The sequence below is a fragment of the Protopterus annectens genome, chromosome 7.part0, assembly GCF_019279795.1.
Source record: "Protopterus annectens isolate FY-2018-M chromosome 7.part0, PAN1.0, whole genome shotgun sequence".
NCBI lineage: Eukaryota > Metazoa > Chordata > Ceratodontiformes > Protopteridae > Protopterus > Protopterus annectens.
This window is the reverse complement of record NC_056739.1, coordinates 1224049315-1224065869: the sequence shown is the minus strand read 5'-3', so window position 1 is coordinate 1224065869 and position 16555 is coordinate 1224049315. Positions and strand designations below refer to the sequence as shown.

General features: G+C 42.5%; 1 protein-coding gene across 1 annotated transcript in view; it reads left to right on the top strand.

Moving 5' to 3' along the window:
• DNAH1 (dynein axonemal heavy chain 1) overlaps positions 1–16555 on the top strand; it is a 5225710-nt gene that overhangs the window by 4688425 nt on the left and 520730 nt on the right. Inside the window, exon 73 of the mRNA XM_044076389.1 lies at positions 7932–8108. Within this exon, the coding sequence (XP_043932324.1) occupies positions 7932–8108 (177 nt within the window). The remainder of the gene's footprint in view (positions 1–7931; positions 8109–16555) is intronic.

The window sequence follows — 16555 nt, the reverse complement described above, 5'->3', positions numbered from 1 at the left end:
CTTACCTTTTAGAACAGACCACACATTTTTACTGTTATCAGAAGAGGTCAAATAACTGAGACATCAATTCTGTTCCACAATCTTCATACTATCTAATATCTGTGTTTAATGCTAATTTAGCCTGTTCTAAAAGTGCTGTTACCAGCTATATCTGCTTGCTTGTTCACTGGACCCTTATATCTCCTAATACAGTTTTCAATCATTTTTAAATTGGTGCTTACACCAGAAGCGGGTCTGTATTACAACATTGAATGCTTAAAACAGTGAACGATGTTTGATCAACCCTATTTCAGCGAAAGCTGAAAATTTCAACACCTCAGAACAGCGATTTCTTTCCTGTGGAAATAAATCGCTGTTCCAACCAAAAAAAAAACCAGTAAACAGTTCCAAACACATACACACTTACCTTAACCCTAATTTTAACCCCCCCCCCAAAAAAGTAAACAGCTGAAAACACATATGCACTTAACTCAATTGTACATCTAACGCAAAAAAAAAGTAAACAGTTTAAAACATGTGCACTTACCTTAACCCGCACCCTAACCCTAAGGTCAGTAACTGTTGCACATTTACATTCAGGAGCTATGCCAGATAAGGGAATCTCTGAGACCACACTACAGTGCAGAACACAGCAAAGTAACGAAGCGGCCAAACAACTTCTTTCCCGGGGAAAGAATTCGCTGAACAGCCACTTCGCTGTTTTGCCTGTTTGCTGTTTAGAGGTCGATGAAAACACATTAGACAAAATGCGTTTTTGTCATACTAATAAGAACCCCCAGAAGCCCTATAGGTATTCATTGATTCTGGCTGCATCTTAATCTTATAACTGAACAATTGACACACTCCATTTAATCTGTCAGTTTAAAAGACATATTGGAAAACCCTTGTCTTAATTATATTTATCCTACACAGAAGGATTTCTGAACTGTAAGCCTTAATGAGTAAATAATTTTATGTAGTTTTCCATTAAAGATATTATGTATTTAAGACTAATTTCCACCTTCATACTTAATATGATCTTTGAAATTATGCTGAATTGATGTATCTAATTCCCTGTCATCTTCCCTAAATAAGACAAAGAGGAATCAATTTTGCATTTTGTGGACGCTCATAAGCAACTTTTATATTATCTTAAAGGACTAAACCCTCAGTATGGCCACTTGTTTGTCTGTTTTATGGGATGTGTCTGGATCACATTATCAGTTCTCCCCCTTATGCTTTGGGATATCCAGTGTTTAAAGATTAACAAAGTGTCTGGTGCCAGTTATAGCCCACTGTAGGTTACATGGTATCCATGTGTTTCCATGTTTAAATGACTTGCTTATCTTTGCAGAATCTTTTTCAAAGTATCTGGAATCTTACTTTGGTGAGAGATATGATATGCAGGCTGGGATTCCTAAAGAATAATCAAAAGAATTTTCAACTCCAACACGCAGGATTGTGCTCCTGGAGTGTCTGCTAGACACCTCAGTACAAAACGCTTTCTTTCCATAGGAAAAAAAATAGGTGTATATATTTTTATTGCAGGAGTTTTCCACCCAGACTTCACTCACCAAGGGAATACCTCAGGATTCTGGGTCTCATGCCATCTATGATTCACATGATACCTCTGTCAGGACTCTCCGCATGAGAAAGAAACAATGGCATCTGAAGTTTCTTTTGTCCCAACACCAGCACATATTTTCTTTTCACATTCCAGTTCTGGGATTTGTGAGAAGAGAAATCACTTAGTGGAGACATCAAATAGCAGTGTTAAGGGGATAAAAGTGCAAGGTATTTGGAAAAATAATGACAGACAAAAGTACATAAATATAATTGAGATGCTTCCCTTATCAAGGCACTCAACTCTCTGAATCACCTTTGGTTCCCAGAACCACTTCAAGATGTTACAGACAAGCAGGGAGAACCAGATCTTACCTCCCTATACAGACTAGCCGTGTAAGTATGTGATATAACTTTACAACATAATCTCATTGTATGGACTTCCTACATTCCATCATAGCAAAATTGTGTGGCAGACAAGCTGTGCAGGAAAAAAACCCTCATGAATAGAAACTTGATCAATGAGTCTTCCAAGATTTGATGCATCTGTAGGTTGTTACTCCAGTAGACCTTTTTGTCTAGTCTCTGAACAATCAAGTGGCAAAATTCTGCTTCAGGACTTCAAGCAAGTAGGCTTGGAAGGCAGATGCATTTTCATGTCCTTGGACAAGAATGTTATATGCTTTTCCACCCTTTCTGCTTAATTTCTTTCTAACAATTCAAAATGAATACCCCAAGATCATTGTGGTGACTTCCTTGTGGCCCAGGCAAAAGTAGGTCTCCTTTGTTTTGGAAATGATCAGAGGCAGCTACCACTAGCTTCCTCACAGACTAGATCTACTCATAAGAACAGGGGTGGGTGATACATCCTGACCCCAAACAACTTCAACTGAATGCTATGTGCAGCAAGTACTAATGGAGACAAGAAAGCAAGTTAGTAAAAAATAATGTATTAAAAAATGGAAAAAGTTTTCTAGTTGGTGTCAACAATAGAATCTGAACTTACTCAGGGCTAATGTTTTCCTAGTTTTACAATATTTGTGTAAGTCGCTTTTATATGGCCTGTCGTGCTTATCTATCAAGGTTAATTTGTCATCCATGTCAGCATTTCTGCCCATAGGTCCCTCTCTTAAAAGGCATTCTCATGTCAAAATGTTTTTGAAAGGGGAACTGCATATGAGACCTCCAAGATAACCAGTTGTTCTTCCTTGGGATCTTAATTTTGTGCTACAGAAGCTACCGCATCTCCATTTGAACCAGCTCATCTGGCTGACTTGAGGTTCTTAACATGAAAAACATTTTACTGGTTGCTTTAACCTCTGAAAAAAAGAGTATTTGAGTTGCAAGCTGTTATGGTGGGTCAGCCTTATCTAATTTTCCACAGAGAGAGGGTTTCCTTGGGAACTAATCCTTCTTTTATACCTAAAGTGGTATTTGAGTTCACTTTAAGTCAAATTATCCATCTCCCTGTGTTCTTCACTGAACTTCAAAATGAGGAAGAGAAGATGCTTCATACTTTAAATATCCAAAGACAACTTGGTTACTGTCTTGACAGAACAAAATCTTTCAGAATGTTCATTTCTTGAGAAGATAAAAAGAAGGGACATCCTGTGTCAAAGCAAAATATTTCCTAATGGTTGTCTAAAGATATTACCTTTTTTTACTCTCACTACAACAAAACTATTCCAGGAAGTATCATAGCACACTCTACCAGGGCTTTCCTTCATCTATGCTTTTTTGGAAAGGGTTGGACTGTAGAAGTGTTCTAGAAGCTGCTGCTTGGTTCTGTGTACATACTTGTACAAATCACTACAAGCTTGATTCCTTCTCTAGGTCCAGATTAAGCTGTTCTAGGACCATTCTGCAGGGGTTCCTGGACTCTTTCTTCCATTTCCCAAATGTAGTTAGCTATGGTAATCTACCCTATAGCTAAGGCTACTGAAGCAATGATCAGAATGATGAACGTAGTACAGTTGTGTAAGTTGAACATGTTCAAATGATCACTGCTGCAATAGCCGCTCCTTCCCTCCTTCATCCTTGTTTTTTGGTGTGTTTTTTATGCCAGAGTGTGGACATTTATGTTTTCTTGTTAATAACATATTCCTTTCAGGGTTCAGCCTCCCTAATTTCTTCTGGCAGGAAAGCTCTAAAAGGTTTTGTGCCCAAACTTGTCTTCTAGTCAGCTTAAGCTGCTTGACATTTTTGGCACATGAAAGGTACCCTGAAGCTTTGGAAGCTCACTGTCCATTATGTCCTTGACAGGATATAACCCATATAGCTAAGGCTACTGCAACAGTGATTATTTGAGCATCTGCTGTTATGATAAGTTCAATTTATAGAACTGTACTTTATTTGCCTGTAGTGAAATACAGCAAAGCAGGATTCCCTGAATCATGTTTGTTGATGGAAACATCTCTTGATGAAATAAATTCAGTGTAACTTTTCCCAAGGTACCACAATCTTAGAATTTGTTATATTTAACCAAGAAGCTGCTGATAATCTTCCCTTTGATGAATGTTTGGATCTCTCCCTCTCAGGTAGCATTCAGTCAGCAAACAGTTTGATTAAACATTCAGTCAAATTATTTTCATCCTTTTCCATCACATCTAATTTAAGTAAGAACCCCAAAATAAATAAATCTTAAAAAGAAGAGATAGTCTTTAACATTAGATTATATGCAGTTTGAAGGTGCTCAGGATCAAATGATTCATGAATGCCTAGAAGAATGTGCTAACAGATAAGCAGTGGTGATTAGGAAGGAATAATTTACATTTATTTCTTTCCTCTTTGCAATTGTACTAAAAAGCAAATAAATGAAGATGAAAAACTATACTATAATAGCTTACAGAATAATACTAAACACAACCCTAAAACATTTTGGACATCCATTAAAGAAATCTCACATCCCGGCCAAAAATTCAACTCAAACCTCTCTCCTGAAGGCCCACCACTCGAAACTGCACTACAGTTCAACTCTTATTTTATAGATAGTATAGCATCTCAAACTAAGGATTCCTCAACATCTAATCCCAACCCTGCCCAACAGCCACATATCACCACATCCACTTTCACCTTCAAACCTGTGTCCACATCCTATATAAAACCACTCTTAAACTTAAGCCATGCTCGTCTTCTACTGATGATCTTTCAAGCGAGTACCTCAAAATAGCAGCCAATAGCATTGCCTATCCTGTCTCAATTCTTATAAATAGGTCAGTCCAGGAATTCCACATTCCCTTCTCTGGAAAAAAGTCACACATTATCCCTCTGCGCAAAAGAGGAAATTAAATAGACATTAATAACTTTAGACCTATAGCAATCTTATCTGCCCTCACCAAAATATTTGAAAAATGTATTCAGAAACAATTGCTAGACTGTCTGCTGCGGGAAGAACTCCTATCCCCTACACAAAATGACTTCCATCCTTCCCATAGTACTTGCACTACCCTTCTAAGCTGTATAGATACTGTCAATAAAGCTAGAGATAATGGCAAACTAGTCTCTTCCTCATTTCTAGATTTGTCTAAAGCCTTCAACACAGTTTGTCACAGCAAACTTCTACTTCAAATGCCCTCACTAGGTCTACCTCAGCCCACCCTTCTGTGGTTCAAAAGCTACCTGTCCAATAAATGTCAGTCAGTAAAATGGTACTCCATGCTTACTCCTTACCTCCCAGTTACCACCAGTGTACCAGAAGGCTCTATTCTTGGTCCCCTCCTCTTTAACATTTTCACCAACATCATGTATACTTCCACATAACAGATCACCTTAATACAATACGCAGATAATTCCACTCTCATCTGCACATCTGACAACATAGTAGACCTCCAAAAATTACTCAGGAAGCTTTAACAGTCACTGAAACATGGCTTTGCAACTAGCTCACAAATCATGCTTAACCCAAAGAAGACCAAACTACTTTTTCCCCAGAATCCCTGCCTCGTAAAAAAACAAGATTTAAAGTCTTCTCTCTCTTGATAATACAACCATTGAAGTCACTTCTCACAGCAAACTGTTAGGGGAGATAGGAGATGGTAATCTTACATTCGACCTGCATATACAGAATTGCATAAGAAAAACTCATCAAAAATTCAGGATGCTTTACAAAGCCAAAAACTTTCTCACTGACACAACTAAAACTACACTTGCCACTACGTATCTCCTCCCCATTCTTCTTTATGATGCCCCCATCCTTACTAATCTCCAGGCTTCAGAAACATTAAATCTTGTACAATGCTATAACAAAGTTGCTAAATTTGCAGCACATACCCTTTTCAGAACCCACCACTGTATAGCACTGAAAAGCCTAAATGGGTTAAAACTGCCACCTCAAGTAACATATACACAGCTTCTTACCACCCATAAAATTATCCAGCATCCATCTTCTTGTCTAGCACTAAAAAACATTCTACATAACTATGTTCCCAGTCAGTCATTGTGATCCAGTGACCAAAAATTCCTGTCTGTCTACAAACCTAGCAAATCTGCCTGTACTCATACATCGTTGCTAAGGCCTGGAACTCCTTACCTGTATCTATCAGGTCTATATCCTCCCTCCCATCTTTCAAAACCACTCCGAAAGACTTCCTAGCTAAAATCTGGCTCTGTTTTTGCTCAGAGCCAGAATAAACTGTATCCCTAAATGTGAACAAATAGTTTTTCATTCCTCATACCTCCTTACTCTCCCTTCATTATTTTTTTCCTTACTGCTCTTAAATTCTTTTCCCTGACTCTCTCTCTAAATTTACCATAAGCCTGTTTTTCCCTTGCTTCATATTGCAATTCCTATTTGTATTAGGCTAGCTTACCTTTAATTTCTCTACAAACTGTCTAAAATTTTTCTAAATATTAAATAACTATCATATACCCTGTATTGATTCTTAACCAATGTTTTTATATTATGTCTAAGTTGTTATAATTATTTAAACTGTAGATGTTTTTGTTTTATATTTCATGAATGTAAAATTATTGTTCTTAAAATGTTTTGTAAGAATTTGGAGCTTTTCTTCTCGGGCCTCCTCTGAAAATGGACTTCTACCCAGTCGGACTTTCTCAGTCATCAAATCTCAGTAAATAAATAATACCTGATACTGGTGCAGCATGAGTGTGAGATCAGCATTGGCTCTTGCAAAGGATGTTTGGCTGCTGTAAAAAAAAATCTGACTGTATCACAAATAGTATTGATGGGTAGCTGCACATTTGTTATAAATAATGCTACAGGAATTCTAGTAATTTCAGCAGGTATGATAAGTTTGTAATGCTATTTTTTTTGGCTTATGTTTGGATGTACTTCCTAGTCACACAACCATTACCTAAATGCCTTGCGGTTGTGGTCAGCTACTTGAAGCAAAGGGATCAAACCCTGACTGTGACCCAGATGACTTTGAATGGCTTAATGACCTTAAAACTACAAAAGATAACTAGAAATGGTGGGGGTGACTGACTGAGTCAACACATCCATCAAGTCTGATATGGGCTGCCGAGCAATACCTTTTAGCTGGGGTAACATGAATGTAAGCATGTATGTACAATTCTCCCCCAGCATAGCAACCCCTGTCTGAATGGTGTATGTTCCAAGACAGCCAAGAGGAAATATGATAGGTGCCACAACAGGAATTTTCCACTTGTATCTGAATGACAACTCCAAATCATATGATGAGCTGGTTATTTGCGGGCACACTGGTGAAAAATAACTGCCTAAACAAAAAATCAAGACTCTTAAATACCTGCTTTTTTGTAGGGATTTATATTCTGGGCTTATTTATGGTTAGCTGCTTAGCTGATCACACTTTTGAGTCAAAAGGCCTTGTTCATTTTCTGAGAAATGCATCCATTGACCAAAATAAAATTTAGCAACTACCTCTTCTGAAAGTCTGTGAAGGTTTGTACTTACCAATGAAGATGAAGTTTTCTCAAAGTGTTCAGTTTTGTGTTATGAAAAATTGTCTTGGTTGCCATCACTTCAAGCCTAAATGGTATGTTGCTTTTATGTGAAGAAGCTGCAAAGTTTGATATGATAAACCCTGGATCCTTGCAGAATGATGTGTCTTGGAAACTGAATCGGGTTACTTTATGAAAAATGACTAAAGCTTTACCTGTAGCAGCATATCCTTATTCTGTGTGACTGCAATTTGGGATTTAAATAATTACTCATATTTACAATGAATGCCTTAACTTTTCATGTTTGTATTTATTTTATGTATAATCATTGCAGAAAAGAACAAACAATTATGAAAAGCCTTGTCTTTCTGCTATCTTGTTTTCGTTACATTGTCTACTTTTTGAGTCATTTCAGATTTAGTTAGTAGTTATTTTAGTAGTAAGTTAGAATGTTAGTCAAAGGAGGTTGTAACCTTGCAGGGTCTGATCTTTCATTTTCTTCCTATCAGGTCCTAAAGTACACTGCTGGTGAGATCAATTATGGAGGTCGTGTGACAGATGACTGGGACAGGAGGTGCATTATGAATATACTGCAAGACTATTACAATCCCAATATCTTAGAGGAGGAGCATTCTTATTCTCAGTCTGGAATTTATAAACAGATAAGCACCTCATTTGACATTAATGTATGTATCTCATGTGGTAAAGAGTTTTCATTTTCTTTTGTTTACAAGTATGGATTTGAATTTTTAGGTCTGTCAAGTTTCTATTAAGAACACAAAGTAGTTAATGGTATGCAGAACATATCTGTGGCTGAGGCTACAACTGGGCCATATATTAATGTTACAGGTTAATACTTCTGCAAACTGAAACCATGAACAAACTTTAGTTTTTAGAGAACCATCCAGTGAAGGACTGCATGGCAGAGAATAAGATCTCCAAGTGAAAGCCACATCTTACTGTGTTAATACCACCTTTTGAATCATCTGTCATATTGGCCTATTGACATTATAGAGTTAGAAATAAATAATTAACTAGTTAACTATCTCGGTGTACAATCAGGCACTGGGTTAGGTTGGCATATAAACATATTATGGTAACAAAAATACAGGCAAAAAGGCAAACATGAGGCATGAATTCACTTCTAAGAAAAAAAGATATTAGGATTATCCCTTTTCCTGCCTTTTTTAATACCATACACCCTGTCTGGTTTCTTGTTCCTTCTGTCATTATGTTTTATTTTTATGCATAAATGACTGTCCCTATGAACTTTAGCTACTGATTTCTGACAGAAGCAGCTTGGCCAAAGGTTGTTTTCAAGTACCTTCTACCTTTTCTGTAAACAAACATTTATCAGAACTATTTTCCTTCCTCCTTTACATACCACAGGTTCTGTTGCTGAGCAAAGACAGTCATAAATTGGAGGGTAGCAGAGCTTCTTTGGTTAAAGTTTAATGATTGACTTTTTAGTCATGCCATCAGACATGAAGCTATATGTTCTGAACACGTGGGTCAGGATAGGTGTAGAGATTTCAGCTGATATCCATTTGTTGGGGAGTTTGGTCATATACTCAGGAATTCGCTGGACAGACATGGGAAACTGAAAAAAGTAGTGAGGGTTTTCTGGGAATGTATAGCTGATCCTTCTATGTGGAGTGAGTTCATCTTCCGCTTCCATAACAGCCTCTCTTAGATACCATGGCAAATCAGGGATGTGGAGCTTGACTGGGGACTGTTCATGACTGCAGTAGTTGAGGAGCAACAAGGAATTATAGCTAGATCTGTCTGGTGCTTGTCATGGTAGCAATCCTAGGGCACAATAGTGGACCATAGTGATGATGGAAGTTGTCCTGTTAAAGAAACGGGCATTGTGTGCACTGCTGTCAGAGGGATATGTTACTTTGACTGGTATTGACACGCCAAGAAGGGAGCAACTATGGCAGTCATTAAAATGAAGGCCTAGGTATAGCATCAGTCTGGCAAGGCATGGAGGATGATTTCTGAATCGTTTCAAAGAGGTACTGGCAAAATATCCATTGATTTAGGAGGGGGAGATATGTTACTACACAGGTGATTGGAGAACATCTTGATTTCAGCTAATGAGATTGTTGAAAAGTGAAAACACTTTGGAGAACTCTTGATTCTAGTCAACATGCCTTCTTTGGATTGAGACTTCCAAGATGGCTGCACACTGAGTAACAGCTTAATTCTGTCTCTCCCAGTCTGAAAACAGAAACTTAACAGAGAAAGCCAGTGGACCTAGATTTCTGGCTAAATTTCAGTAAATGACTAGTAAGTGTACTGCCTAGATGCCAGGAAAAAAGAAATATAAAGGTCCTGGAGGAAAACCAGCTACCAAAGTTGAGATAAAAACACAAACTTGGAAAAGCACTGCAGTTGTTCAGAAAGAAGCAGTGCAAGTTCCAGAAATGACTTCCAGTAACCTAGAGGAAAGTATAAAGCAGATGTACACAGACCTGGTTAAAATAAATGAAACACTGATGGAATATATCACCACAAACAATAAAAATCTGGAAAAAGTAGAGGAAGCTTTGAACAGGTATTCAGATAAGGTGACAGAACTGCAAAACTCAGAGGATGAAATGAAGAAAAGGCTGGCTGAATATGAGACTGCACAAGAAGAGATGTTTCAAAAAAATAGTAAAATTAGAGGACAGAGCACGTAGGGAAAGCCTTAGATTTTCTGTTGTACCAGAGAAGCTGGAAGGAGCAGACTGTATTCATTTTATGGATATACAAATAAGCAACTGGACTTGTATTCCACAAGAATTGTTAAATGAAAGGGAACATTGTGTGTTTGCTCCAAACCTGGCTATGAGAAAACAACCAAGACCTTTAGTAGTAAAAATGCAATCTTACCAGTAGAAGGAGTTGATTCTGACAAACCTGTGGCAGAAGGACAAAGTACTGAAAGTGGGAGACAGCAGAGTATTAGTGGAGAATGTCTACTCACTGCACACCAAGCAAAACAGGAATACATTTATTCTGTTATATAGGGTATGCCAAGAAGCAGGCATGAGATTCAAACTGCTGTACCCAGCTATCCTCAAAATATTTTCCCTGGAGGAACAAAACCATTTTTTTGATGACATACATGCTAAGGAAGAAATACAAAAGTTTGTCCAATAAAAAGTAGGTTATGAAACAGAAGGAAGTTCTGTTTCTTGTTCTTCTGGTAATAAAGGCCACAGAGAGACTGTGCCAGTGTAATATTTTCCAGTGTTTCAATGGAAAATGATTGAGAGAGAAAAAAAAAGCACATAAGTTGACTAGAATAATTGAAAGTGCACTGGGGGATGAAGCAGAGACAGGTTTTGGGAGATTGAGCTGAGCATGAATAAAACAAAAGAATCTGGAAATATTGGACTTTCTTGGACATAGGGAACTCTAAAGCATATGCCCTACTTCACGTCATTAGTGCTTGGGGACTAAAATCAGTATCCTGGAAAGTGACAAATGTGAGATTATAAAATAATAATTACATTTGTTTAACAGGACAAAGCAAGAGAATCTGGAAATATTGGTCTTGTTTGGAGTTTGTTAACTTGTAGGGAACTTTAAAGCATATGTGCTACTTCATGTCATTAATGTTCAGAAAAATACTTAGGATTAAGTAAAACATTTTTTTTCTTAACAGTGTTGCTTAAGTGGTGCATGATTTTCTCTGAAGGTATAACGTTTTTTCAATTATTTTAAGCGTAATGGGGATACTAATGTAAATAGGTGCTTCTGTTTATTCTTTTTGTTTCTTTCTCCCTTCTCTCTTTCTCCTTGTTTAGTTATAACTAAAAGAAATACCCAGCCAAGCTATATTTTCCAATGTGTGATTCCTTACAACCTCTTGTATTAGAGGTAAGATTGGATATATGAAAATGACCCCTTAAGGACATCAGGTGCTTCAGCTATATGGCAGTTCTTAATGCCCTTGACTTTTTTCTTTTACATCTGTTATGGACAAATTCAGGCCAATAAAGCCAAACAACACTAGCTGTGGGCATACATGTTTCAGCCTTCTTATGGCATTGTCATCACAGCATAAGTGTTGTGTTTGGCTAACATTTGGAAACACAGGGTTGTCATACCAGCTGATGTCCATAATCATTAGGGTATCTGCAAACTATCCCAACTAATAAACTAAAACAATGAGCCATTAATATTTGGAAAAATAGGAGTAAGTAAAAAAATTTTTTTCTGGACAGTATTATGTAAGTTGCGCATGATTTTCTGTGCGTGTTATAAAATAAAAGATCTGAAGTAGGATATTCATTTGTCTGCAACCTGTGGGTTATGGATCCGATATCGGATCCGAACCGGCATGGTTTTCCAGCTATGGATCCAAGCTCTCAGCTCCTCCCCTCACCCATAATGCCCTGCTCTACCCTCATGACCTCAGATCTTGTTTGCCGCGCTGGTAACTGGATGTGGGTACATAGCTCTCAGCTAAGTGAACTCTTTTCTTGTTTAAAAATAGAAAATTTTTTGATTCTTTAACAAAATTTGTGTGAAAGTATTAGGTTTCCCTTTATTATAGACTATTTTGAGTTTATTTTAAGTTAAAGTAAATAATTTTTATTCCCTCCCCTCGCTGTTGCGTAGAGTGTGTGTGTAGGCCTGTGTGTTTTTTGTTGTTTAAGTTACTTTCTGTAACTTTAGGTAACTTTAGGTATTATAGATTATGGCTGACCAGCCTAAATCTATATTTTCTAAATGCTCCGAGTGTGGCCATAAGCTCTCACCGGCTGATGGCCACACTCGGTGTTAGTGTCTTGGGGTTGAACACCTCACATCTGGTTGTTCCATTTGTGCAGGGTTCAACCCCAGGGCACTGAGGGAGCGGAGGTCCAAGCTGGTCTTGGCGGGTCTTTTACCGCCGGACTCGGCTCCGGCCTCCGCTCCTTCGGGGACTCCTGCGGCTGCAGTTGTTCCCCCTGTGGCACCCCCTCCTGCTCCTGGGACTCAAACTCCCGCTTCTGGAGAGGAGAGGGATGCAGCTAAAAAGGACCGGAGGGAGAAGCACCTGCGGCGGGCCGAGACCTCTGTTTCAGCCCCGCCAGCCAAGCGGGCTTCTCCCCCGGCTCCGTTGTCGGTTCGGTCTCCTCCTTCTCGGCTCCGGTCCCCTGTGTGCTTCTCACCGGGTCCTGAGGAGGAGGAGACCCGATCTCCGTCGAGGCTATCGAGGAGGCACTCCAGGCCTACCTCGGTAGCCTCTTCGAGATCTACCCATAGCCTTTCTGATGCTGATCTGGACCGGATGATGAGAAGGTTCATCCAGGCCCAGATGCAGATGGGAGTGCTCTTGCCTCCCCTCCGGGGAGCTCAACACCCTTTTAAGCCTATTGCTCCTTCTCCGACCCGCTATCCGGGTTCGAGCAACTGGAGCCGAGCAGCTTCGAGCGGGAAGGTCGGAGCCGATAGTACTTGGTACTTCGGACCCGACCCTGCCCTCGAGTGCGTCGGACCCGATCTCTCGGAGCCTGGATCCGAGCTTCGGATCCGGGGGGATCAGTGCTCCTTCGGCGCCGCCTGTGTCGGAGCGCACTGTCCCTTCGGATCCGAGTGCTTCGGCGCCGGCTCCGATCCACTCTTCGGATCCGAGGGGGAGCCGATTGTCGGATCCTTTGGTCGAGGTCGGCTCCCCTTCGGCTTTTGATGTAGTGGAGAGGGCTCTGTTGAGGGTCTCGGACCCCGGCACTTGCTTCGGCTCCGTCCCGCTCCCTCTGCACTGGGCCAGGCTTCCACCATCCGGCCCCTGGGACAGCCCGTTTCTGTGCCCCAAGTTGCTCCTATGGAGCAAATTGCTGCTTGCGAGGACTCCTCTGACAGCCCCCCAGAGGAGGCCCCTCGCAAGCATACGCAAAAGGAGGCACATTGACTCCCGAGTCTCTCACAGAAGACACGGACTTGGAGGAAGGGAAGGCTCCCCACGGTCACCCCGAGGATGTCTCCTTTGGAGACATCATGGAAATGCTCCGTATTAGGGGGGGGTGGTCTGCCCCAAGTCTTCCTCGGACGAGTCCGTGTTCTTGGAGGCATTTGAAACGGGCCCGTCTACCTCTTGGGTGTCCCCCCCTGCCGACCCCCTGGTGGACCTTATTACCACCAGGGCGTGGAAGGAACCGGACACCGTGGAGCCAATTCCCAAAAGACCGGATAGGATCCTTAGTCCGCCCTCCGACAGGACCCATTGGAGTAAGGGGCCTCCTGTAGATGCCATGTTGATGGCGGCGGCCACAAAGAGGGAACTGGCTCAGGAGAGTCCCTCAGTCCACCCACCGAGCAAGGAGTCTCGGATGATGGACCGCTTGGGGAAGCGGATGTTCAGTTCGGCGACCTTCTCGGTAAGGGCGCTGAACTATTTGGCACATGTTATTCGGATGCAGCGAGATCTTATTAAGGAATACGCTGCATCCCCCCCTGAGTCCATTTCGGAGGAGGACAGAGTTCTGCACTCCACCAAAATGGCCACTCTTAGGTCAGTTACGAATACTTCTATGCGGCTACTCTCCCATGCAACGGAGGGCGCCGCTAGAGCTGCGGGGACAGGACTGGTCACTAGACGTCAGGCCTGGCTCCGCCACTGCATTTTTCTGAGCCCTTCAAGGCGCTTGCGAACGCCCCCTTTGATGGTTCTGCTCTGTTTGGCAAGACCATTCGCGAGACGTTGACCCAGAGCGAGAAGGACGGGAAGACGCTGTCTGCCATCGGAATCCGCTTCTCTGCACCCCAGAGGCCCTATTCTAGGAACCAAAAGGGTCAGAAGAAGATGTGGTTCCGGAAGTCGCAGCAGTCCCAGCCTGCTCCAGACAACCAGTCCTTCCGTGGCAGAGGAGGACAGGGAGGACGCCGCCCTAGAGGCAGAGGGGCTCCCAGAAACTTCGGGTCCAGGGAACCTTTCTCTGAACGGCCCGCAGCAACCCTGAGGGTTGCCCGACTGCTCTACTCTGGAGGCAGTCGGGGACGTTCGGGCACCTAGCGGCATGGGAGTCCATAACATCGGACCGCTGGGTTCTCCAAATCATATCCAGGGGATATCGCATTCCTTTCCTTCACCTTCCAAAGTTAAAGTCCCTCCCAGACGTCCCACCCGGTCAACGGGAGGCCGCTTTGGCAGAAATTGGCCATCTGCTAAAGAAAAGAGCCATCCAGCCCGTTCCCCCAGACCAGATCGGATCAGGGTTCTACTCCAGATTCTTTTAGTGCCAAAAGACGGGGAACTAAGACCAATCCTAGACCTCTCTCTCTTGAATCTGGCAGTCCCCAAAGAAAAATTCCGAATGGTCACTCTGCAATCTATTCTCCCCCTTCTGGGAGAAAATCACTGGATGTGCTCGATAGATCTCAAGGACGCCAGACTACCACATCCTGATGGACAGGCGCTCCAGGAGATTTCTCCGCTTCCGGCTGGGAGCCAGTCACTACCAGTTCGGGTCCTTCCCTTTGGTCTCACCACAGCCCCCAGGGTGTTTACCAAAGTACTAGCAGTGGTAGCGGCCCACCTGAGGCTTCAGGGGGTGCAGGTCTTTCCCTACCTGGACGACTGGCTCCTTACCGCCCCAACAAGGCATCTACTTCTCTTGGCGCGAGACTCCTTTCTCCATCTTGCTCCATTCCTGGGCATCACAATAAATACAAAAAAGTCCAACCTGGCGCCCACACAGCTCTTAGATTTCATAGGGGCCAGACTAGACACAAGGAGTTTACGAGCCTTTCTCACTGCGGACAGAGTTCTAAATCTGCAGCTCCAGGTGCGGGCCATTCTCCATTCAAATTCTGTTCCAGCGGAGTTGGTCCTGAGGGCTCTAGGGTCCATGGCTTCGGCTATAGCACTTCTTCCTCTTGCCAGGCTCAATATGCGCATTCTACAGTGGACGCTCTTGGTACAGTGGTCATACCTTGCTCTCCCCATGCATCATCCCATAGCGATCAGCAAGGCTTGCAAGCGGTCCCTCTTGTGGTGGCTCCGCTCCCCGGATCTCCACGAGGGTCGCCCATTTTGTGCTTCTCCCCCTCTCGCCACGGTGACCACGGACGCCTCCCGCCTCGGGTGGGGGGGGCACTTTACGGGCCGGACAGTCCAAGGCACGTGGAACGATTCAGAGACCTTACTGCATATCAATGTTCTAGAGATGAGAGCAGTGCTCTTAGCGTTGCTAGCACTTCAGGACTTTCTTCCCTTGGGAACAATTGCGATTCAATCGGACAATATGTCTGTTGTCTGGTACATCAACAAGCAAGGGGGAACAAGGTCTTACCCTCTTTGTCGAGAGGCCATGAGAGTTTGGGAATGGGCAATCTCCACCAATCGCTTTCTCATAGCAACGCACATTCCGGTCGGTCCAACATCCTAGCGGACAAGCTCAGTCGCACCATTCTGACCCCTTACGAGTGGTCTCTCAATTGTCAAGTAGCGAACGCATATTCGCACGGTGGGGAACCCTTCATGCGATCTTTTGCTTCTCCCTCAAACACCAAGTGCGACAGTTTTTCGCTCTAATACCTCCTCCCGGAGGTACCCCAAGAGACGCTCTGGTGCATGCTTGGCCACCCGGTCTTCTGTATGCCTATCCACCCTTGCCTCTGATGCTGCAAGTTCTTCAGAAAGCTTCGGGTGGGTTGCAGAATGATTCTCATTGCTCCATTCTGGCCTCGACAGATCTGGTTCCCCTTCCTAAGGTCTCACTCGGTGAATCCTCCTTGGATTCTAGATCCCATCCCGGATCTGATATCCCATCCATCCTGCATTCCTCCTCCGAACCTGGACAACCTGAAGCTGACCGCTTGGCTGCTCCAGTTCCACTCTTGATAAGGACGGACGGTATTTCTTCACCGGTAAAGGCTATTTTGGTGGCGGCTCATAAACCATCCACTAGAAAGGTTTACTGAAGCAAATGGAAACGTTTCTCTGTGTGGGCGGAGCGGCAAGGCCTGAATCCCTTCACGGTTCCTCTCCCTGTAGTGCTTGATTTTCTAACCTCTCTTTTTAATGATGGTGCCAGCAGTTCCACAGTCAAAGTTCAACTGGCGGCAATTTCTCACTATCACATTGGTCAAGATTCTAATCCTCTTATGTCAGCCAAATTGTGTAAAACATTTCTTAAAGGTACTTTCCTTC